Genomic DNA, 24,256 nt, shown 5'->3' with positions numbered 1-24,256 from the left:
CAGCAACGTCTTCCTAGAAACAACGGCAAAGACAAGGGAAGCAAGGGCAAAAATGAACTATTGGGACTTCATCAAGATAAAAAGCTTTTGCACAGCAAAAGAAACAGTCCACAAAACCAAAGACATCCAACAGAATGGGAGAAGATATTTGCAAATGACATAGCAGATAAAGGCCTGGTATCTAAAATCTATAAAGAACTTATCAAACTCAATACCCAAAGAACAAATAATCCAATCAAGAAATGGGTAGAAGACATGAACAGACATTTCTCCAAAGACGACATCCAAATGGCCAACAGACACATGAAAAAGTGCTCAACATCACTCGGCATCAGGGAAATCCAAATCAAAACCTCAATGAGATGTCACCTCACACCCGTCAGAATGGCTAAAATTAACAAGTCAGGAAACAGCAGATGTTGGCGGGGATGCGGAGAAAGGGGAACCCTCCTACACTGTTGGTGGGAATGCAAGCTGGTGCAGCCACTCTGGAAAACAGTATGGAGGTTCCTCAAAAAGTTGAAAATAGAGCTACCCTACGACCCAGCAATTGTACTACTAGGGATTTACCCCAAAGATACAAACGTAGTGATCTGAAGGGGCACATGCACCCCAATGTTTATAGCAGCAATGTCCACAATAGTCAAACTATGGAAAAAGCCTAGATGTCCATCAACAGATGAATGGATAAAGATGTGGTGTGTGTATATACACACACACACACACACACACACACACACACACACACACACAATGGAATATTATGCAGCCATCAAAAAAAACCGCCACGAAATCTTGCCATTTGTAACAATGTGGATGGAACTAGAGGGTATTATGCTAAGCAAAATAAGTCAATCAGAGAAAGACAAGTATCATATGATCTCACTGATATGAGGAATTTGAGAAACAAGACAGAAGATCATAGGGGAAGGGAGGGAAAAATGAAACAAGACGAAACCAGAGAGGGGGACAAACCATAAGAGACTCTTAATCTCAGGAAACAAACAGGGTTGCTGGAGTGGAGGGCTGTGGGAGGGATGGGGTGGCTGGGTGATGGACATTGGGGAGGGTATGTACTATGGTGAGTGCTGTGAATTGTGTAAGACTGATGAATAACAGAGCTGTACCCCTCAAATAATACATTATATGTTAATAAAAAATCTTAAAAAAAATGGAAGCATTTTATTTATTTATTTGAGAGAGAGAGTGAGCGAGAGAGAGCACAAGCAGGGGGAGGGGGAAGGGCAGAGGGAGAAGCAGGCTCCCTGCTGAGCAAGGAACCCGATATGGGACTCAATCCCAGGACCCTGGGATCATGACCTGAGCCAAAGGCAGATGCTTAACTGACTGAGCCACCCAGGTGCCCGGATTTTTTCTTTCTCCCGTAACTGCATATTAAACTTTCACATATTATTTTTCTGCATTTATTAAGATGATCATACATTTTCTTCTTAATTTCTTCAAAAATTTTAAAGAAAATTTTATTTTTGTTTTTGTTTTACAATCTTTTCTGCCCTCTGACTTTTATGTCCTTGTGCCATAGGGACATGTTTGGATTAAAAAAAAAAAACCTGTTTAATTTGCATTATCTGTTGTTTAACTGTCAAGTTTAGTTCATTTATAATTTTGTGATTACTGATAACATTTAGATGTGTTTGTGCCATTGTAATCACTGATTTCTATTGGTTTCAATATTTCTATGTTTTCCCCTCCTTGTTTTTTGGGGATAGATTGAATTTTTTGTTCTTTTATATGCCATTTTTCCTTTCCATTGTTTTGGAATTTACACACTATTATTTTCATGGTTTTTCTTGAAATTGTATATTGAGTTTTAAAAAATATAAAGTTAACTATTTAAATCCCCTTTCCAAACTCAGTTGAATAATTTCAGTGCTCCCTCCTATCTTACATACTATTGTTCATTATTTTAGTTCTGTCCTTTAAAAAAATCCCACAAGTTAGGGCAGCTGGGTGGCTCAGTCGGTTAAGCGACTGCCTTTGGCTCAGGTCATGATCCTGGAGTCGCAGGATTGAGTCCCACATCGTGCATCCTGCTCCCTGCTCAGCAGGGAGTCTGCTTCTCCCTCTGACCCTCCCCCCTCTTGTGCTCTCTCTGTCAGTCAGTCTCTCTCTCTCAAATAAATAAAATCTTTAAAAATAAATAAATAAATAAAGATAAAAAATCCCACAAGTTAGACATCGTTATTTTTGTACAGACCATATTGTTTTGGTTTGCCTCTATGCTTATCATTTTATTCGTTAATCATTCTTTTTTGTATATCAGATATATCTTTGGAATTTTTTTTCCTTAAATTTAAAAGCTCCTTAATTGCAGGTCTCTGGGTGTTTTGTATACCTGTAAAGTACTTTATTCTCATTCTGCAACTTTTCTGGGCACACAATTTTAAATTGATATCTATGTTTTCTCTCTGTTTTGCAGATACTCTACTGCTTTGTGTCACCATTGTTTCTGTGGAGTGACATGCCATATTCTGATTGAGATTCCTTTGTAAAGGATCTGAACTTTACTTTCATTCAGGATCTTCCCTTTGCTATTTGCAATTTCTTGATGACATGATTAGCTGTGAAATTTTTTTTAAAAGATTTTATTTATTTATTTGAGAGAGAGAGCGCGCACGCCCATGCATGAGTGGGGGGAAGGAGAGGGGCAGAGGGAGAAGCAGACTCCCCGCTGAGCAGGGAGCCCAACATGGGGCTTGATTCCAGGACCCCGGGATCATGACCTGAGCTGAAGGCAGACGCTTAACTGACTGAGCCACCCAGGCGCCCCTGCCGTGAAATTCTTTTTATTTCTCATGTTTGAGTTACAGGGGAGCCCATTTTGGAAAATTCGCAGCTATTATTTCCTTGAATATTGTCTTTCCTTCCTTCTCTCCATTGTGTTGTTTGGTGCTGTAATTAGATCAGTGGTTGGCCTCCCAATCTCCTAATGTCTCTCCTATAGTTTCTGTGTTATCTTTTCTGTCGCTGGGGCACTTTGGGGAATTTCTTTGAGTATATCTTTCAGATTACTTATTCTCTCTCTCACTCTTTTTTTTTTTTTAAGATTTATTCATTCATCTTTATAGAGGGAGAGGGTGGGGGGAGGGGAGAGGGAGAGAGAATCCCAAAGCAGACTCCCTGCTGAGCTCAGAGCCTGATGTGGGTGCACAATCCCAAGACTGAGATCATGACATGAGCCAAAATTAAGAGTTGGCCACTTAACCGATTGAGTCACCCAGGCACCTCCAGATTACTTACTCTCTTTTTAGATGTTTCTGATCTACTGCTTTACCCATTCAGAGATTCTTTTATTTTTTTAATTTTAATTTTTTTGAAGTGTAGTTGACACACAATGTTACTTTGGTTTCAGGCGTACAAAATAGTGATTTGACAAGTCTATATGTTATGCTATGCTCACCTCAAGTGTAGCTCCCACCTGTCATCCTACAACTACAATGCTATTATACTCCATTGACTACATTCCCTATGCTATATAGTCTTTTAATTAAAAAATTACAGTTTTAGGGCGCCTCGGTGGCTCAGTTGGTTGGGCGACTGCCTTCCGCTAGGGTCATGATCCTGGAGTCCCGGGATCGAGTCCCACATCGGGCTCCCTGCTCAGCAGGGAGTCTGCTTCTCCCTCTGACCCTCTTCCCTCTCGTGCTCTCTGTCTCTCATTCTCTCTCTCTCTCTCAAATAAATAAATAAAATCTTAAAAAAATTACAGTTTTAATGTATAGAGGTTGCATTTTGTTTTCAAATACATCTGTTCCTTCCTGATAGTCTTTGGTTATGTGCATATCTTTGTGTTTGTATACTTTATTTCATTAAATATTTTGTACCCAGCTTTTATATACTCTATATCTAACAATTGCAGTTATCTGCCATTCTTGGAGATCTGAATGCATTGTGTTTTGTTTCTGCCAAAACTCACTCCTAGTGGCTTGCCTTCTTTTGTACTTGGTGATCTTTGTGAATATGTTGCTTGAACTGATCTGCATGAGAATATACATTAGGGATGCTTCCTCCGGAGAGGATTTACTTTTGTTTCTTATAGGAGCCAGAGGGGTGCTGATCTGAGATTATTTTAGACCCCCTTGAGGGTCTTGGTTTAAAGGGGATCCCAGGTGTGGCTTCTCCCAAACCTGGGAGAAATTGAGCCCACGGGCGCACTATCGTAGCCTGCTGCTATCAACATCTGCCCTCAAGACAACCAACCCTGCTGCCCCCAGCTGCCACAGCCCTGGTACCACGTGGGTACATATGTGTGGGGCATTCCTTAGAAACTATGGTTTCTTGTGAGATTTCTTGCATAGTATCTAGAACTCAGTTACCGTAGAAGGAAGATTCCTCAAAACCCCTATTGCCTGTGATACCAGAAGTGAAAGGACTTTTTCACCTTCACATTTGATGATAATCAGCTGAACACCAAACGAAGGGTTCCAAGATCTTTTCCTTTACATTTTGAAAGTATTTCTTTGTCTTCTTACATCTAATGTTGCTGTTGAAACTCAGATGTCAGTCTGGTATTTTTCTTTCTTTACAGGTTTTCTGCTTTTTCCCTCTGGAAACTTTTAAATTTATTCTTTTTCTTTGATTAGTATTTTACTATAATAGATCTAGGTGTGGCTTTTTCTCATTCAGCTTTTTTGGCATCTGTGAGTTCTTTCAATCTGAAGTGTTAACTCTTCAATTGTGGCAAATTTCTGGTTCTTATTTCTTTAAATATTTCCCCTTTACCTTTCATTCTTTTTTTTTTTCTTCCCCATGGAACTGCTGTGAGATGGATGTTGACACTTCTATTTTATCACATTTTTTTTTCCACCTTTAAAATCCAGTCCTGTTAGGCACCTGGGTGGCTCAGTTGGTTAAGCAGCTGCCTTCAGCTCAGATCACCATCCTGGAGTCCTGGGATTGAGTCCTGCATCGGGCTCTCTGCTCAGCAGGGAGTCTGCTTCTCCCTCTGACCGTCCCCGCTCTTGTGCTCTCTCTCTCTCATTCTGTCTCTCTCAAATAAATAAATAAAATCTTTAAAAAAAAAAATCTGGTCCTGTTACCTTCAGAGAGAGTGTATTGATTAATCTTCCAGCTCACCAATTCATTCTTCCACCTCTTTCTGCTCTTCTACCAATCCTTTAAGTGCCATTTTACAAAACTTCTTTTTCTTCTTTTAAGATTTTATTTATTCATTTGACAGCGAGAGAGAGCACAAACAGGGGGAGCACCAGGCAGAGGGAGAAGCAGACTCCCTGCTGAGCAGGGAGCCTGATGTGGGGCTCAATCCCAGGACCCTGGGATCATGACCTGAGCCAAAGGCAGATGCCTAACCAACTGAGCCACTCAAGCACCCCGAAAACTTATTTTCCAAACTCAGGATTTTCAGTTGGTGGTTCTGCTTCTTTCTACTCCACGTTTCCATTCGCCTCCCATAGCTCACTGAGGCTGTTTAAAGTATTTGTTTTGGTTTTTTTCCCCATTAGGTCTGCTTCTTCCAGTGTGCATTGTTCCATTCTTCTCCCCCACCCCCTTTTATAGCACACATGCTTCTCTAATTTCTCTTTCTTTCTTTCTTTCTTGGGGCTATATATTCTCTGTTTTGCAGATACTCTACTGCCTTGTGTCACCATTGTTTCTGTGGAGTAACATGCCATCATGTTTCTTTCTTTCTTTCTAAAAGATTTTATTCATTTATTTGATAGAGAGAGAGAGCAAGAGAGGGAACACAAGCAGGGGGAGTGGGAGAGGGAGAAGCAGGCTTCCCACTGAGCAGGGAGCCCGATGTAGGGCTCCATCCCAGGACCCTGGGATCATGACCTGAGCCGAAGGCAGATGCTAAACGACTGAGCCACCCAGGTGCCCCTAATTTCTGGTTCTTTCTGCCATTGTCAAGTACCTTTTATTACTTGGTGATGTTTAGTCGCTCTTCCTGTTCTCTAACGGGGAGAGGAGTGACAGCAGCTTGGGCACTTGCCTGTCCTCACCAGAGGAGCTGACTCAGTGGGGGAAGATGCCCTCAGGACTGAAGGGCAATCTGGATCCCTTAACTCTCTGTCTTTTTTCTTCTTCATCCCCAGGACTTGACCTGAGTCTTTCTTAGCGCTGTCTGGCTGTGCCCTAGGAGAGGTTTTGAGGTGGGAAGGCAGAAGGTCAGAAGCTGGCTGGCTCCATGGTACTTGCTCTTGTTAGTGACCCACCTAAGCCAGGCACTGCCCAGATATCACAGCAGCCCTTCGAGTTGGTGCTTCTGCTCATCTGGGCAGTAATAGTGACACACGTGGTACAGTTGGAGGACTCTCCTTGAAACTGTGCCTCCTTTGTGGCCCTCATGCTCCCTGGCCCCAGCCTGTCACTGCAGCTGGGGTCCCAGGCCCCTCTGCTCTGCACTCCAGTCTCTCAGCATCCTTACTCTTCTGTGGCATCTCTAGGATTGGATTCCAAGGAGGGAGCCAGATGATGTGCTGGTTCTCCACCTTGTCCAGACCTGAGGAAGAAAATCGATTTGTAAGGAAATAATACCATGCTTTGCAGAAAATACAAGTGGTTTCCATTTGATTAGATCCTCTGGAATGTGGAGTCTGTGCTTAGAACCTGGAACATTTGATTCCCAAATGGGTATAGTCTTAAACAGTCTTTTGGGGAGTAATTATTGTTTTTACATGAAATCTGAAAATAATAATGAACTCTTTATCCTCTATAGATGTGATGGCGATCTATTGTATGGGACTCTAAAGGAAGTCTGTGTTTTGAAAACGATGATCAATGGTGAACACTTCATTCATTTATCTGTCATACAGTTCTTGGAGTTTGAGTGTCTTGAAATTAATATGGCGATGTTCCTCATGATGATAAGCAAGAAATGTAGATATATTAAGCACAATTTCTAATGCTGTATATGTGTATATATGTGTGTATAATGGGGATATATCACTAATGTGAAGTTATTCTCAGCAATTAATTATTGAGTGGTTTCTGAAACACTCTTTAGGTTTATAATAGGTTGTTACCTTTTGTTTAATATGGTGATATGATTGCTTTTCATCCATGTTACTTTTTCTGGGTTCTGCATTGTGTTTAACCCAAATAATTATAATAGTTACATAATTTGTTGCTTTTGCTCATAGAACAAATTCATGTATCTTTTCATATAACATAACTATAAGCTTCTTGAGAGCAGAAACTGTGACCAGTTTACCAGTGTATCCTCAGCATTTGGCATATGTTAGGGTTGCCAAATTTTGGCGGAAGTAGTGAGCATTATAATCCCGTTTTAACAGTGTACATACTGGCTAGCCCAAGAAGATGGATCAAATGGGTTGGTTGGTCTATCAGTTAGGAATAGTGTTCAGCTGTAATTAACAGGTGGAATCAGCCACTGGCTCTCCATTTTGGCTGTAATTGCAATCATCTGAGGAGCTTGGACAATTACCAATGCCTGGGTTTCACTCCCGGAGATTCTGATTTAATTGGTCAACCTGCATGCAGAGGAACGGGACTTGTAATTAGGTGTTTTAGTCTGCTTGGGCTGCTATAAGAAGATACCACAGACTGGGTGGTTTAAAGAACAGAAATTTATGTCTCAGTTATGGAGGCCGGAAGTCTGAGAGCAAGGTGCCAGCAAGGTGGGTTTTGTTCCGAGGCCTCTTCTGTTGGCTGGTAGATGACTACCATCCTTCTGTGTGCACAGGGAGAGAGCAAGCTTGTTCTCCGGAGTCTCTTCTTGTAAGGACACTAATTCTATCAGACGAAGGCCCCACCCTCATAAGCTTATTCAACCTTAATTTCTTCCTTATAAGCCCTGGGGTCTCCAAATACAGTCACTTTGGAGGTTAGGGCTTCAACATACGAATTTGGGGAGCACAAAATTCAGCCCATAACACTCTGATATGCAGCCTTTATTTTTATGTCACATAAAAGAAATTTGGAAGTAAGCTTTTTAGGGTTGGTGTTGGGGGTGGGGGTTCCACAGATTTCAAAGACCCAGGCTCCTTCTAACTTTCTGTCTCACCATCCACAGGCTGTGTCCATGTCTTCAAAGTTGGAATGTTGAAATTCCAGCCATGATCTCTGTCTTCCAAAAACGCGGGGAAGGAATCTAATACATCATTGTTCTTCATTAGCTGGAACTCAGTCACACGACCACCTCTAGCTGAAAGGAAGGTTGGGAAGTGTATTCTGGCATAGCCTACTGTGCCCAGCTAAAAATTGGAGGTCTCTTGATTTGAGAGAGAAGAGGAAATGAATATTGGGTTGGGTAGTCAGTGGTCTCTGCTATATCTGGTTTTAGACCATGAGTTAATCTGTGCCAAAGTAGAGATTGCAGACCCTGGTTTCAACCCAGTAATCTTCCAATTGCTCCCAGTAAAAGTGGAACATGGATATTGGGAAACATCTGGTAAACTTGGGCAATAAACATTTGGAAGATAAGAGAAATTCTTTTCCTCTCTTGTGCTTGCTGTGTCAACAAGAACTGATCTGCTTGACAGTAAGGTAGGGTCATGGCACTCCATGAATCTGGAAATAAACAGATCAGTGTATGGTCAGAAACAGCACATTTCAGTTCTTATCTCACGGACATTTTGTCAACATTCGACACAGTGGGTCACATCCTCCTTTCCCAAAACATTCTCTCTCTGGGATTCTGGTTTCCTCCCAGCTCTCTGCCTTGTGTTCTCTGTCTCTTTTGCTGTTTATGATTAGATTTCCCCACATCTTGGTTTGAAGAATACTCCTCCTTGCCTCGCCTTCTCTCTTCCTTTTTTTTTTTTTAAGATTTTATTTACTTATTTGACAGAGAGAGACACAGCGAGAGAGGGAACACAAGCAGGGGGAGAGGGAGAGGAAGAAGCAGGCTTCCTGCTGAGCAGGGAGCCCGATGTGGGGCTCGATCCCAGGACCCTGGGATCACGACCTAGCTGAAGGCAGATGCTTAACGACTGAGCCACCCAGGTGCCCCTCTTCTCTTCTCTTTCTGTGGAATCTCATGCATGCCTTTGGCCTCAGTGGCTCCTTATTTACAGGTGACTTCAAATTGATAGCCGTAGCTCAGACCTCCTCTGGGCTCCAGCGCCATTCATCCAGCTGCTAACCGACATCTCTTGGAAGTTGTACAGGTCTCTCAGGTGCAGAATTCCCCAAATTTAATTCCCCGTTCATCATCAAGCCTTGTCGATTGTGCCCCTGCTGTAATCCTGCCGCTCCACGCTGACCGAGCCTAGTGCCACAAACACTGACGTGTTTTCTTTTAAAGATTTTATTTATTTATTTGACAGGGAGAGGGGGAGCGGCAGGCAGAGGGAAAGGGAGAAGCAGACCCCCCCACTGAGCAAGGAGCCCAATGTGGGGCTCAATCCCAGGACCCTGGGATCATGACCTGAGCCCAAGGCAGATGCTTAACCAACTGAGCCACCTAGGCATCCCTGAAGTGTTTTATTTTAATTACTTTTATTAAGGTATAATTTACATACCATTAAATTCACCATCCAGTTTGAGAACATTTCTATCGCTGAAAAAAAATCCCCTCTAGCTGGTTTGTGGTTTATCCTGCTCCTGTTCTCAGCTGTTCATCTGCTTTTTCTCGTTATAAATTTCCCTTTTCTGAACATTGCGTATAAACGAAATCATAAAATGCATCATCTTTTGCATCTGGCTTCCTTTACTTAGCATAATGCTTTTGAGATTCGTCCATGGGGTAGCACGTATCAGTTTTTTTTTTATTGCTAAATAGTATTCCATCGTATGTATATATCACATTTTGCTTATCCTTTCACCAGTTTATGGATATTTTGTCCTCAGGAACTCCCTAACCAGGTCACATCCTCTTCTCCAGAGACACTTAACCACGTTTATTTTAGTGAATATTTTGTCTGTTGGAGCCATTCCTCTACCCTGCCTGCCCTGTATCAGAGCAGGGAAACTGTCTACACCCCATCCCACCAGTGTATCCTTAGCACTTGGCATAGGATGTGTAAATAAATAAAATAAATAAAATCTTAGCACATTGTAGGTACTCAGTAAAAAAAAATTGTTTTTAAAGAAATGAGTCAATGTTTGCAAGTAAAACCTAGTTTTGGAACTAGGTTTTCTTCAAATTTCTTCAGAAAGTTGGACTTATGTAGACTCTTTTTTCTTTAACCATGAGTAAAGGTATCCATATCTGGGGTCCCCGGGTTGCTCAGTCGGTTAAGCATCTGCCTTGGGCTCAGCTCATGATCCTGGGGTCCGGGAATCGAATCCCTCATCAGGCTCCCTACTCAGTGAGGAGTCTGCTTCTCCTCTCCTGGCCCCTTCCCCCACCGCTGTGCTTTCTCGCTCTTTCTCAAATAAATAAAATCCTAAAAAAAAAAAAGATATCCACATTAAAGAACCTTTGTACATCTGACCATGTTGAGAATCAGGTGCTAGTCCTGGACAAATAATGTTTCCATGGCACCTCGACAAAGGAACAAATCCAGGCTCTTGTTTTAAGTTGTCTTGTTGGCATTGTAGTCAATTAACTAAACTGCTGACACAATGCAATATGAACATCAGCATCAGATCCGATTTACTGTCTGCATTTGGAAACGCGACATGTGCTTTTGGAAGCTCTTGTTTTATAACCAGACAGATCTTTAGGCACAGTGATGGTGGAATGGTCTGCAAAGAGAATCGATCAGCTTTCTGCTTTTGTAGACCTGGACGTCAAAGCTCAGAGTGGATAAAGTACCTTGTTACCAAAGTGAGAACCAGTGCTTCTCGAAGTGTGATCATATCAGCAGCATCAGCCTCACCCCTGGGAGGTGTTAGAAATTCAAAGTCTCAGGGCACCTGGCTGGCTCATTCAGTTAAGTGTCTGCTTTTCGCTCAGGTCATGATCCCAGGGTCCTGAGATGGAGCCCCGTGTCCAGCTCCCTGCTCAGCAGGGAGTCTGCTTCTCCCTCTCCCTCTGCCTCTCCCCCCTGCTTGTGCAGGCACTCTCTCTCGCTCTCTCTCCCTCACTCTCTCAAATAAATAAATAAAAATCTTTAAAAAAAAGAAAGAAATTCAAATTCTCATACTCCACCCCAAACCTCCGCAACCAGAAACTCTGGGGAGGGCCCAGGGAGTTGTGTTTTAACAAGGTTTCCAGGTGATTCTGATGCAGCTAAAGCTTGAAAACCACCGGTCTAGGCTATAGTCAGGCCTCTTACTACCAAGTCACACCTTTCTTCTGTGCTGCATCACCGTAGGGAAAAATAAAAGATCCTTTGATCCAAGGACAGTGGGGTTTAGGGCCTGACTGAGTTGCATATTTGGGGGCAAAGCTGAGCCTGGGAATCTTATGATCTGAATTGCTTCCCCTGGTGGGTCTCCCCAGGCCGGCTTCTCAGCTCTCTTCATCTTGGTGGGAGCCGGGCTGGGAATGCCCACCCTTCTTTACCCTGGGATAAAGTAAGTTTAGTGAGTGTCAGAATCTTTTCCAGCGTGACTTGAAGTGTGTGTTCAACCTTACAGTGCAAAGCAGGGACTTGAATCAAGACTCAGCCCAATGTAAGGATCCCCAGGTAAGTTACCCGTGTCCTCAATGGCAAGAGTGAAAATGTGAGCTGTGTGCATTATGACACCTCTTGATATTTTACAGTTTACTTATAATAGTGTTAGATTCTTCCCTAAAGGCACTGGAAACTCAAGAGTTAATAGTTCAAAAGGTGAGAGGCAATATTCCGAAAGCCTGTATTAATCCTTGTCAGAGAGGTCTCAGTTCTTGCTTTTGGAATTAAATCACCCAGTCTTTAAAAGCAGATTGAATCTCATCATAGATCAAATCCAAGTGCAGTGCATCAAATCTTGTGTTCAAAGTTAACGTTGACTTATGCCGGTGCTTTATCAGGTGGTTCCCGAGGCGGCAGCCGCTCGGGCTGAGCCGGCTCTTAATCTTTAGGTGGTTCGTTCAACCTGGCCCCTGGGCCCCTCTGCGCAGGTGAGCACCTGCATAATGCTGCTCGATGATCCAATTATGCAGGAGCTGTATGCCAGGTAGTTTTGTAACTTTTCCTTAAATCTTTCTCAAAAATACTTCCAAAGTGACAGAGCCAAGAAAACCCACCGCCTGGGTAGTTGTGATTTAGGAGCTGGACTTGGGCTCGTTCAGACTAAGACAAAATGAGGTCATCGCACACTTAAATACTAAATACTGCTTGGTTGTATGCGCATGTGGGTGCTCCGGCATTTGCTGTATGGATGATGGTGGGGGAAACTTTGACCAACGAGCCGAAAACCAGGACGGCGAACAACACTGTGAGGTTTTCTTCCGTCTCCGACTTGGCACTGGCTCTTCTCCTGTAGGGCGTTTTAGGGAAACTTTGAAATTTCACCTTCCTGATTTCCTGACCTCGTCCGCAAAGATTCTGATTCTCTAGGTGTGGGCTGGAGTCAGAGATCCACATTTTTAAAAAGCTGCGTAACTGAATCAGGAAGCAGGAAGTGACCGACCCAAACCGTAAGACACGTTCTTTTTAGGAGGCAAGATACTGCGGTATTTTTTTTAAACTATACATTATTGGTTGCCTGTTAATTTTATTTATGGATTATTTTTTACTTTAGAGATTTTTTATTTAGAAATATGCGTCGATACTTTTATTTATGGTTTTGTCTCTGTTACGCCCTCCCCACTCTAACCTCTTCACCCATATTTTTCTCCTAAATGAATATTAAATTATAATATGACAATTACATTTAAATGTTATATTACTAAAACATACTATTTTTTAAAATGAAGTCTTTAACATAGTCATTTTGCCATGAACTATAAAGAATGTAACCTATAACATTTCTGCTTCTTGGTGGTTTTTTGGACAATGTTTTGGAAAATGTTCCATGCATATTTAAAGAGAAGTCATTTGGGGGCGCCTGGGTGGCTCAGTAGGTTAAGTGTCTGCCTTCGGCTCCAGTTATGATCCCAGAGTCCCAGGATTGAGCCCCAAATCGGGCTCCCTGCTCAGCTCTCTCTCACTCTCTCTCCCTCAAATAAATAAATAGAATCCTAAAAAAAAAAAAATCCTATTTTTCACTCATGTATATAATTTGTAAAATTTAAAACTTATGTTGTCTTGGATCTATGTATTGTTTTCTGCATGTCTGTTCAATTCTGGGTGATAGGATTCTACAGCCTCCCAATCTGACTGTATTTTATTTTCCTTCTGCATTTCTATCCATTTGCTTTATGTATTTTTGATCCTCTGTTTTTGCTTCTTTGCAGTGAAAACTGTGTTTTAATCCACAGGAGTATCTTAACGGTTTAGAGCTATGAGCTGTATAGCCAGATTGCCTGAGTTAAAATCTTGCCCCATCATTTCCTGTCTGTAAGATCCTGAACAAGTTAATTTTCTTTTGCTTGAATTTATCCTCTGTAGAAAGAGGTTATGATCATAACTATTTCCTAAGACTGCTGGGAGGTATAAATGAGTTAATATGAACAATAATACACAGCATGTAGAAAGTGCTCTGCGAAGATTAGCAGTCATTTTGACTAAGGGTTCAGCTTCTCTATCTTTAAGACGTCTGAAGGCTAGCATCATGGTTCTGCTATAGAAATGCCATATCCTGCTAAATTTTTCTGACCAATTGAGATTGGACTTGTTGTATTGCATGGCTGAATGTTTGAGAATGACTGAGTTCTTCTGTAATTCTCACATAATAGAGTATACTTGTCCCCTGGTTGTTGATGAGCCTGAAGACCCTCTGACAACTTAGTACCTTCTGGAGGATGTTGGAATCTCTGCCTCATGGTGCTTTGGAGGATGAGTGGCAGTGGTGGAAATCTCTGGTCATAAGTTGAGTAGTAAGTAGCGGAGACTGTTGGAATGGTCATCAAGGAGACGTGACCACCAGTTGACCTGTGAGCTTGGACCCGGGCACTCGGAGGCCTCTCACCCCTTTCTCTGTCCTTGGAATGTGGGTTCTGCTGGCCTTTCCTGCTCCCAGAGCCCGCTCCAAGGACACAGCCTTGAGATGGTGGTGGGATGGTTGAGAACACCTGTGCGGTATACGTGACCTTTAAGGTTTGGAGGGTGGGCACGTGGATTCGTCTTACTGCTGCCCAGGACAAGCCTCCTGTGTAAGTTCCCTTTGTGTATTAAAGTGCCACCTGCCCACCTGGAGGGGCGGCCTCCCTTAGGTCCCTCCCTGCCCTCCTTAAGCTGCAGTTCCAGATCACACCCAGGAAACCCCGAATGGGTTGGGAATCCACAGAGATGGAACATGGCCATCCCATCTTTACAAGTTGCAAGACTTAAGCGGGTTTCACACGTTAAAGCTTGGCTAGGATTAAGGTGGCCCGCAGATGCTGTGCCTTGGAATTTGTAAGGTTTTGGCACTTCCTCTCCAGGTTATCATGAGAGAAGTTCTAGAAGATTTACCTTCTCTCCCAAGCCAGAAACTCTAGGGGTTATGAGTGTGAACCCTTGGAGACCACCATGATCAGGTGTTACGGGCCCACCTGGGGATGCATAAATACCTTCTCGCATGTGATTGGCGGCTCCGAGGAGGTAACTTAGTGTGGAGAACTTTAATAGGTTGCTCTCTGGAGATGAGAAGGGCTCAATGAAGGTGGTCAACAGATGGTGTTAGGTTTGAAGACGTAAGGTGAATTTAGGAAAATACACCCACAATTTGATATTTCCCCTCCTCCTTCACATACTGAGTTTGCTCTGCTTTGTGGATTTTCCTCATTTTAGTTTTTCTGTAAACCATAGATTGGAAGTTTTAGAAATGTGATTCTAGCTGTCAGAAATGGTGATATTTCAACTGATAGAAGGGAATGGGGGGTGGGCAGCTGAAATCTGAGGAATCCGTGTGTGTTGTGCTGGAAAGAACTGCTGCTTGAGCTCTGTGCCTGCACTGGTCAGTTCTTTAGTGGCATGGGCCCATGGAGGAGGGGAGGATGCCCAAGGCGGAGAAATCTAGCCTCTGCAAGAAGGTGTCTGTCTCTGCCATTTTGGTGTGCCAGTGGGGTGTGGACTGGGGTTCTGGAAGAGTCAGGCAGTAAATAATCCAACCCAGAAAAGTGTCTTAAGTGGAAGACCAAGGTCGACGTTGTCCTTAGTGGGGACAAGGCCTTTGCTGAGACTTCCCCAGCCTGCTGTGTCCGGTGAGTTCCAGCAGCAGGGGCAGTTGCTTCTCAGAAGACAGGCTGCCCGAGGAAGGTGAGACCCATCTCAGTGGGAAAGACTGCCTGTCCACCTGTGGTCAGCGGGGGCTGGGTCCACCTTCCTCTTTAACGTGGGGATAGGGGTGGCAGGTCTGGCAGGCAGGGGATCCCCGAGGCTCTGGCCCTAGCATCAGGCGTGGTGATGATGGGGCTGAGCCTCCGGGGAGACATGAAGAGTCCTGACAGCCTGTTGGAAATAACATGGGTATGAAGGGTGTCTGCTCACACGCCACGGAGAGGCGAGAACCTCTTCCTTCTAGGACCTTTACTCTTGTTTTAATTCTCACCTTTCAATTCAGATGAAATGATTTAGCTTTTTGTCAGGACCTGCCTGTCTAGCAAAGTTCGTCTTCAAAGGAAGATTTTTTTTTTCCACTGCATTTTTTTTTCTCTTTATAATTCTCTCGTGGTTTGGTTGCCTGTCCGCATCGAGGAGCTTCTTCCTGAAGCCCGCCTCCCATCCTTTTCTGTGACGTTTCTGCTCCCGGCTGGAGTTTGGCCCATGGTTGTTGGTGTGCTTCCAGGCCCTGTTCCTCCCTGCTCCCAATGTAAAAACGTATGGTTTTCGACTTTCAGACCCTAAAGTTGAACCTTAATGAAACTGTCAGGCAGCTGGGTGAGATCAAGAGGCTACAGATGTAGGCAGATGACCCGAGGGATGCAAGGATTGGAAAGCAGTGCTATGGGAAAGGGCTGCTGCTATGTGTGTGTGTAAGGGAGTGAGTCAGAGCATGTGCGGGCGAGTGTGAATGTGTGTGCACGTTGGAGTGTGTAAAAGTGGGGTGGGAGCGTGTGAGTTCAAGAATGTCGATGTTAGTGCAGAAGTGTGAGCATGAACGCGAGTATCTGCATGCGTGTGTGCAGGTGCGTGTGTGGGAACATGTTAGTGTCAGCATCTGTGTGAGTACGTGTGTATGTAGGGTGGAGTGTGTGCGTGTGCTTGTGTGGTGTTTCTAAAGCAGTGGGGTTTGTCTGAAGGATAAGCGGTAGGTAGTGGCTGGCCCTCAGCCCCTCCAAGGAAGGGGCCCTCCACTTGCCATGGCTCCCAGCTTTGGAACTGGCCAGTGCTACCCCCAGGAAGCTGACCTACTAACAATGAAGATGGCTCTCTAAGTGGGTTTGAGTTTTCCCCTGGTTCTCTCTCTCTAGCACTTTTTTGCTTTGTTAACACAGCAGATAAAACAGGCTCTCTCTGTATACAATGAAGTTTACCTGCACATCAGGTTGCACACTAAAGCTTGAAGACAGTAACTAAAAAAAAAAAAAAGAAAAAAAAGTAGGAATTAGGTTTGTCTTAGTCATTTCTCTAGAAGGAAAGACCTGTAAGAGTGTTTTAGGATTTTATCTAGCAATTTCACTTGGGCTTATGAAATCTCATTTAGAAATATGGTTAACTTTTCCTATTTAGCATGAAAGCTAAATAGGACTTTGAGATATCGCTCCAAGCTCCGAACAGCAGTACCTGACAGAGCCATGACCCTGTGGGAAACCAAATTTAATTTCCTTCCTCCCAGGGGATGTGACCAACCGGGATTGCCCTCCTTAATGCCGTATGGATAGCTTTCACCTTCTGTGACACAAGCTAACTTACCTTTCAGAGGCCCTCCTGAAGGAACACTTTGTTGAGTTGGCTACAATTTTTAATCTGCTGGTACTCCATCCCCTCTCTCCAAACACGATAGTTTCTAATTGTCTTTAGATGGGAGTAAATTATTGATGATCTTCCTTAGTGCACATGATTCAAACCTGCGTATTTGCATTTAAACTATTTTAGGACACAGTGGAAGTATTTTTTTTCCCCATCTGCGACAGGTTAAAATTACGATGTAAGTTTGAAATACGTATTGTGAAAAATCATTAATGCGTCCCCATATCCTGCATAATGGGACATCATTTGGTTATTCTGTCATCCCTACTGGGCAAAAGAACAACATTCAATTCATTTCTTTGCACCAGATTCTGAATAATGTCTTTGCAAATATACAGTGAGTTGTTTAAACAAGATGCATTTGGGAAGCTGCCTCTAGGAGGGAGGAAAGCTGACAGATGAGTTGGTAGAAGCAATAAGGAGAAAGATGTCAAACCCTTCCTCCCTTCCGACCGATGACATATGCCTTTTCCTTGAAGCCTATTCAGATTCCCCTCCTTTTCTGCTTCCCCCAGGAAAGTGGGCATGTTTATCTAGGAGGGATGCTGCAGCTCTGGTCTGGGGGTGGGGTGGACACGAAGTGCTGCCGTTGGAGCCAAGTGTCCTTCCCTACACTTGTAAGGAGTATTACTGTTAGTGCTCTGTCTTGCCGGGAGCGCGTCTGCATGACTGTGGTCACAATGACATTCGATCTAGGTCAAGTTGAAAACACTTACTCCTAAGGAGAAGGCAGGGTCAGCACTTAAATAATTTAATCATTGGCAGCTCGGAAATTACCCTGCTCTCTTGTCGGAGAAGGAGTTTGGTTTTTGCCACACAGAAAGGAGTCAGGGCACATTTTTTTTTTTAAGACTTTTTTTTTTTTTTTAAGTTTATTTATTTGTCAGAGAGCAAGCACAAGCAGGGGAAGCCACAGGCAGAGGGAGAAGCAGGCTCCCTGCTGAGCAGGGAGCCCGATGCGCGACTCAATCCCAGCATCCTGGGATCAGGACCTGAGCCAAAGGCAGGTGCTTAAGCGACTGAGCCACCCAGGCGTCCCCGAGTCAGGGCAAATTTTAAGTAGGACAGGGCTCGGTCAGTGGAGCATGTGACTCTTGATCTCAGGGTTGTGGGTTTGAGCCCCAAGTTGGGTGTGGAGATTACTCAAAAATAAAATCTTACAAAAATTTAAGTAGGACATGAAAATAGAAATAAAGACTTTTTTGTGAATTTGTAAGGCTAACTGCTGTAACACACCTTGATCTTAATGGCCTAATTCAACAGAATTTTCTTATTCCTATACCAGCCTGATGTGGGTGCTCCTTAGCAGGTGACTCTTCCGGGTGGTGATTCGGGGACCCAGGTCCCTTACCTCTTTGCCATAATTGTTGCGGGGTTCCCAAGTTCACCTGCAGGTTGTGTGTGTGTGTGTGTGTGTGTGTGTGTGTGTGTGAGAGAGAGAGAGAGAGAGAGAAAGTGAGTGTGTGAGAGTGGGTGTGTATGTATGTGGGAGGGAGAGAGAGAATGTGTGTTTTATGGGTCAAGACTGCATTGCTTTTTACTTCTGAAACAAATAACGCAACATATTTTAAGAAAAAAGGAAAAGAAGAAGATAACAGGAGAGGAAGAAAAGGGGAGTATGTCAGAGGGGGAGACGAACCATGAGAGATGATGGACTCTGAAAAACAAACTGAGGGTTCTAGAGGGGAGGGGGGTGGGGGGATGGGTTAGCCTGGTGATGGGTATTGAGGAGGGCACGTTCTGCATGGAGCACTGGGTGTTATGAACAAACAATGAATCATGGAACACTGCATCAAAAACTAATGATGTAATATATGGTGATTAACATAACAATAAAAAAAATAAAAAAAAAAGACTGCATTGCTTTTGCTCACTTCCTATTGGCTAAAACTCAAACGGCAACACCCTAACTGTAAGGGAATCTGGGAGAATATATTCTGGCGGTGTCTCCTGGAAGAGGAAGGAAGCTTGTAGGCCAGTGCCCCTCCACCTTGAGCTGCATCAGAATCACCTGGAAGCAGAAAACACAGCTTCCTGGGCTCCTCCCCCAGAGTTTCAGATTCAGCAGGTCTTGAGTGGGGCCCAAGAATTTACATTTCAAAGAAGCTCCCAGGTGATGATACTGCTGGAGTAGGAGCTTTAATTTGGAATAGTCCTGTCTGTGAGGCATTTCTGTGTCTTGATTTATCCATGCTAATAATGAAAACCAGAAGTCTATCTTTATTATCCTGGCCTAAGGTATGGGGAGGGAAGGAGACGAGTAAGATAGATAAACAGTCTCGGCCAGAATGTTAAAAACAATTATGAGTGGAAGATTTCTTAGAGGAATTGGAGTTCTGGAGCTGGGGCCTGGGGCGTCAGGCACCCTGCTCTGTGGGAGGCGGGGGAGGCAGGGAGTGGGCACCTTTGCTTCTGGGAAGGGAGCTTCCAGCTCGCTGGGTTAGCTCTGTTGGAACAGGAAGGTGGGGAGAATAAAGTTCCTGAGTCCGGGAGAGGTGACTTGAGAGGCGACTTGGAGAAAGGGCCAAGGGAGGACTGGCATGACCACCAAAGGGGCATTTATGATTGCTGGAGTGAACCAAGCCTTGCCCTTGGCTTTTGAGTTTCTTTGGGTCTCAAGATATCTGTAAATTGGGAATGACAATGGGTAACTGTTGGGTTGCTGTGAGAATGAATTAGATCAGAGGGTTTTAAACATTCTTGGTTCATGGTGCTTCTACTGTGCATTTATTAAATGGTTAGTTCCAAACAACTTCATGCATATTTATGTTTTAGCACCTTGGTATTTGAAAAAATAGTAATAATCATAAGTGGAAAAAAACTGTTTAAATAACGCTGATTATTTATGGATGGGATGTGTGCACCTGCGGGACGTGCATGGCTTTCAAACTTTGGAATCATATTGGGCATCACTGCCGCCTTTTCCTGTTCCACGTTGATGTTTGCTTCTTATCCCCGCACCTGCTGAAAACCCTGCTTTGCAGAGATACGACGTTGTTCAAAGGAATGTAGTGCAATCTAACGTTGAAACTGTGAAAACAACCTGAGTTAGTATGTGCACGGCATCTGACCCCTGTTGAGTATTGCCGTATATCCCGCAAAAACGTAAACTATTTTTGCAGTGCCTCTGTGGGTTCACAGTAGTGACTCAGGTGCTTTGGTGCCTGGCTTGGAAAGTGGAATTTGGTGGGGTTCTCTGCCCCCCCCCCCACCGCCGGCTTCATTAATTCATTGAACAAAAGTTCACTGAGTATCAGTGATGTGTCCAGCACTGTGCTGGGCACGGGGAGGAGAACATACTTCTGCCTCCAAAGGGTGTAGAGTCTAGTGGGGAAACTAGACGGGGAATTAGAGGCTCCTGCAAGTATAGACTCCCACTGGGGCCGGGCCAGGCCGGGAAGAACAATTTTAAGGTGCTATGAGAGTTTGTGGGAGGAATAGTTGAGTATCAGGAGGTTTCTCAAGTTGGTGGTCCTTGAGTTGTTCCTGAAGGCTGAGAAGTTAACATGGCAAGAAGGCAAAGAAGCCATAGTCTAGGTGGGAGGAATACCATTCTGGGCAGGGGTTTTTCAAACTGTGCTGAAGGACCCCCTCCCCCTCCCTTCAATTACATTGTGGTCGATCCATGAGTAGTATGTAGCTTGTATGTGCCATGTGTGTTTAATGAGACCGAACCACTGATCATGCAGTCGGATGTTGAAGCAAAGCCAAAATTGTAAAGCTGTTGTAGACTGGGAACAATCTGTGGGCCACACTTGGAGTAACTGTTCCAGATAGGGAGGAACAGCATGAGCCAAGGTCCTGTGGTGTGGGAGCTGACTTGGGGACTCTGAGGGTGGAGAGGAAAGGCTGGTGTGAGTGGAAAGAAAGCGAGAAGGTGGAAAAGTCAGCAGGGGCTGTAGTGAGTCTCTGGGCTGCAGGAAGAACTTGAGTCTCAGATGAAGACCTTTTCTTCGTGGTGGAGAAGGGGAGTTTGTTGTGGTGACTTCCTAGGTGATAGGTTGAATGTATAAACAGGCCAGATGTGTGGCTACACATCTGAGTGATTTAGGCAACTTGCAGCCCCTCTGCTTTTACCTTGCAATGGCATTGTGGCCTCCCAGAGCAGAGTAAGTTCTTGAAGGGCCTGCTGGAGCGTGCCAGGTGGCTGTGTGAGCACGCCCAGTTCCCTGACCTGTTCCCCTGGAGCTCGGGCTCCTTAGGGTTACCCATGCCACTGGCAGAAAGCTCAGGGTCCAGCTTGCTGTTCCCTGGGTGTAAAACGGCCTATCTCAGGGGCTTAGAAGGTCCAGCTGCTACGGAGTGTGTCACCCAAGGCTGTGTCCCAGTGCATCTGCTGGCCTTTTTGGGGGGGGGGCGGGGGGGAAGGCGGTCATTTGGAGGCTTACTCTGATTTCCATGGGCACCAGGCGAGGTAATGGGCCTTGCACCAAATCCGGAATGGACTTAGCCCGTGCCTAGCCTAGTGGCCCCTTATAAGCACCACTCTGGCTTAAGAACCCAGGACTCTCCCCCTACTCACAGGCTGACTTCTGTGGGGCACCCGGGAGGGACTTGGGGTTTCCACCTTCTGAATTGAGAGCCTTGGTGTTGATTTAAGGATTACTTTCCCCCTTTGCTGTGAGGAGTGGGCTGGAGAAGGAGGAATGATGCACTGTGGTTTCTCTGCACAGGTACTTTGTGCTGGATTTTGAGGCTGGCATCCTGCAGTATTTTGTGAATGAGCAAAGCAAACACCAGAAGCCTCGGGGAGCCCTGTCTCTGTCTGGAGCCATAGTGTCCCTGAGTGACGAAGCTCCCCACATGCTGGTGGTGTACTCCGCTAATGGAGAGATGTATAAGCTGAGAGGTATGTTCTGCTAACTCTTCAGACGGGTCTCAGGGACTGTTCTCCTAGTTACCACGGTGACGGCTCTCCTGGGTTTTTTTTTTTTTTTTTAATCACCTTTAACAATTTGCTGTGTTTGATGACTCCATGGTGACAGACAGACAGACATTGCCTCTCTTAAGCCTGGGGCAGGGAGACGGAGCTGGCATTGGGAATTGCTTGTCCCGAATAACTGAGGAATTAAGGACCGACAAAAGGGGAGTGACGGTAAAGCCAGTCCAGCTTTCGGATTTCAGATTTTTCATATCAGCTCAGTGTGTATTTTCTTGGACTTTACAGAATAAATCTTCACTACAGTCCCCTGTGGGGCTAGGCTGTGAGGACAAAACAAACCTTTCAAGGGTCAGGGCGCCTCTCCTCTGCTCCCCCCCCCCCGAGTTTCTCTAGAACCATCTCTTAGTAAAGGCCCCCTTCACTTATATTGTATTTATTCTGGTATAGTATTAGAGCCTGGTAAGGAAGCCATCTGTTTGGTGTGGAGTTAATTTTTTTGTCTTGCTTTTTTCCCTTTCTCTTTGCTTCTTGAGAACTGAGGCCTGCTCAGCATCCTCCTGGAGGATAAATCCCCAGGAAGCCCCGCACTGAGCCATAGCTATAGGTCCTGCCACCCCCAAGGCACGTCCATCGTACAGGTCTTTAGCAATGCCAGACCCAACTGTAGCAGTATAATTGGATTGCTAGATCATTCTTCCATCATTCCATTACAGTTGCATTGCCAGAAAAATTGTCCATTTTCTTCAATGAAATAACAAAAACAACAATCCAGATGCCCATGTTGGGTTGGTGTGTGTGTGCATGCACGTACGTGCACACACATACACATTGAGTCAGTGTTATTAAGATCTGAGGAAGGATAGGACTTGTATGTATTGAGTGTTGGGGGTTGGTTGAGAATTCTGTCTTCCTACATTTTTCTTTGCCCAAGGAAGGGCTCAGTACAAAGAAAAGGCCCCTTGTGTCTCTCCTTGACCCCAAAGAACTGACAGTGAGAAATCAGCCTCTGCAAAGCCAGACCGAGGGCCCAGCCTCCTTGCCTCTGAGTCCAATTTTCATCGTTCCACCTACAAGCTTTACTGCCAAGAGATGGGATAAGCTAATGTTTCTTTACTATCGATATACAAGTCATATTTCAGAATCTATAAAACAACCCGGAAACCTATGAAATAAAAATGCCTATCGTTGAAAAAAGTTTTTCAGTTTTTGGAAACGCGGGAAGATTCATGTTCTCTTTGGAGATTCATGCGGTGCGTGTTCCAACTGGCTAGATTTATATGGTCCTTGCTTTCATTTTGTTGTTTATTGCTTAATAAATTGAGCAGAAACAAAAGCAGGTGAAAAACTCAATGGCACTCCTCCCCCAGCCCCCCCCACCTGTGGTTTATAAAATGGCACAAACCCACACAAATGAAAAAATCCAACTAATATGACAATTGAGCCATTTCATTTTTGCCTTTTAAGCGTTGATACTATTCTTGGGATTGTTAAACCCCAGGGGTTTGTTTTTTTTTTTAAGGGTAGCTTTAATAACAAATACAAAAGTTTTATTATCTGCGTGACATTATGGCAAGGGCTAAATTTAGCGTAAAGTTAGGAGCTGCAGAAAAGGCGGGATGAATTTCTGCAGATATATGGCTGGTCCTTGGCTCATCCCAAGAGGATCTGGGTGTTGGTTTTCTCACTGCACATCTCACCTACATGTAGAATTGAATGAGTCTTGATGTCAGTAGATGCACGGCTTCTGAGAATGTTTTTGGTGCAGAGCCTTTGAATGGGACTGCCATAAACTGGCAGTTCTTCACTTTTCCTAAGGGAAAAGGCTCTAGTTTCTGCAGAATCCTTTGGAAGTCAAATTCACCTGATCTTACGCTGGTCTGCCACTCCAGATTTGTTCATCTGAAAGTTCAAGCTGAAGTTGAGTTGTATTGACAGACAACACTGAGGCCCATTTTTGTAAACAATTATAACTTCCAGGGGAATCTTTCTGTTTCCTGCCTAGTCAACATTCATGCAGTTAATGTTATAGTAAACTATTTATGCAGTTAATTATGCAGTGAAATTGATGACTTAGATTTTATTAGAACCTGTTATGTATCCATAACATGATAGTTTAAGAAAATAATGTGATGTATTTGAGAGATGGGAGTGTAGATGGAGGATAATGACCCTACAGTTGGCTTGTATTTTAATGTCTCTTTGGGGGAAATTTGAAGACCTCTAAAGCAGCATTTGGAATGTTGTTCTGTCCAATCATAACATGAATCATTGAGGACACATATTAAAATAATTCAATTGAATGTTTATTTTGTAGATGCTAGTAAGTCCACAGTACAATTCTGGAAATGCCCAGAGGCCCTGAAAAACTATACTTTGAGCCTCTTATTTGCCACATGTGTAGAGGAGCTTAAAAATAACCATGTTTTACCTTCCCTGCTTTTTATTTTTATAAAGGTTTATTTATTTGTGAGAGAGAGTTGGGGGGAGGGGGTAGAGGGAGATGGAAAGGGAGAGAAAATCTCCAGCAGCCTCCCCACTGAGCACAGGGCCCCACGTGGGG

At 44.1% G+C, this 24,256-nt stretch overlaps 1 protein-coding gene across 4 annotated transcripts in view; it reads left to right on the top strand.

Annotated features, from left to right (window-relative positions):
* The window catches only part of OSBPL10 (oxysterol binding protein like 10), a 307,228-nt gene that overhangs the window by 85,554 nt on the left and 197,418 nt on the right, over window positions 1–24,256 (top strand). For all 4 annotated transcript variants that reach the window (XM_073901191.1, XM_073901195.1, XM_025883402.2 and 1 more), the window contains exon 2: window positions 21,488–21,663. In XM_073901191.1, the coding sequence (XP_073757292.1) occupies window positions 21,488–21,663 (176 nt within the window). The remainder of the gene's footprint in view (window positions 1–21,487; window positions 21,664–24,256) is intronic.

This window comes from Callorhinus ursinus, unplaced genomic scaffold (genome assembly GCF_003265705.2).
Source record: "Callorhinus ursinus isolate GAN/ISIS: 27379988/994484 unplaced genomic scaffold, GSC_fseal_2.0 scaffold1, whole genome shotgun sequence".
Lineage (NCBI taxonomy): Eukaryota > Metazoa > Chordata > Mammalia > Carnivora > Otariidae > Callorhinus > Callorhinus ursinus.
The sequence above is the reverse complement of the archived record's forward strand: the minus strand, read 5'-3'. Positions and strand labels throughout refer to the sequence as shown.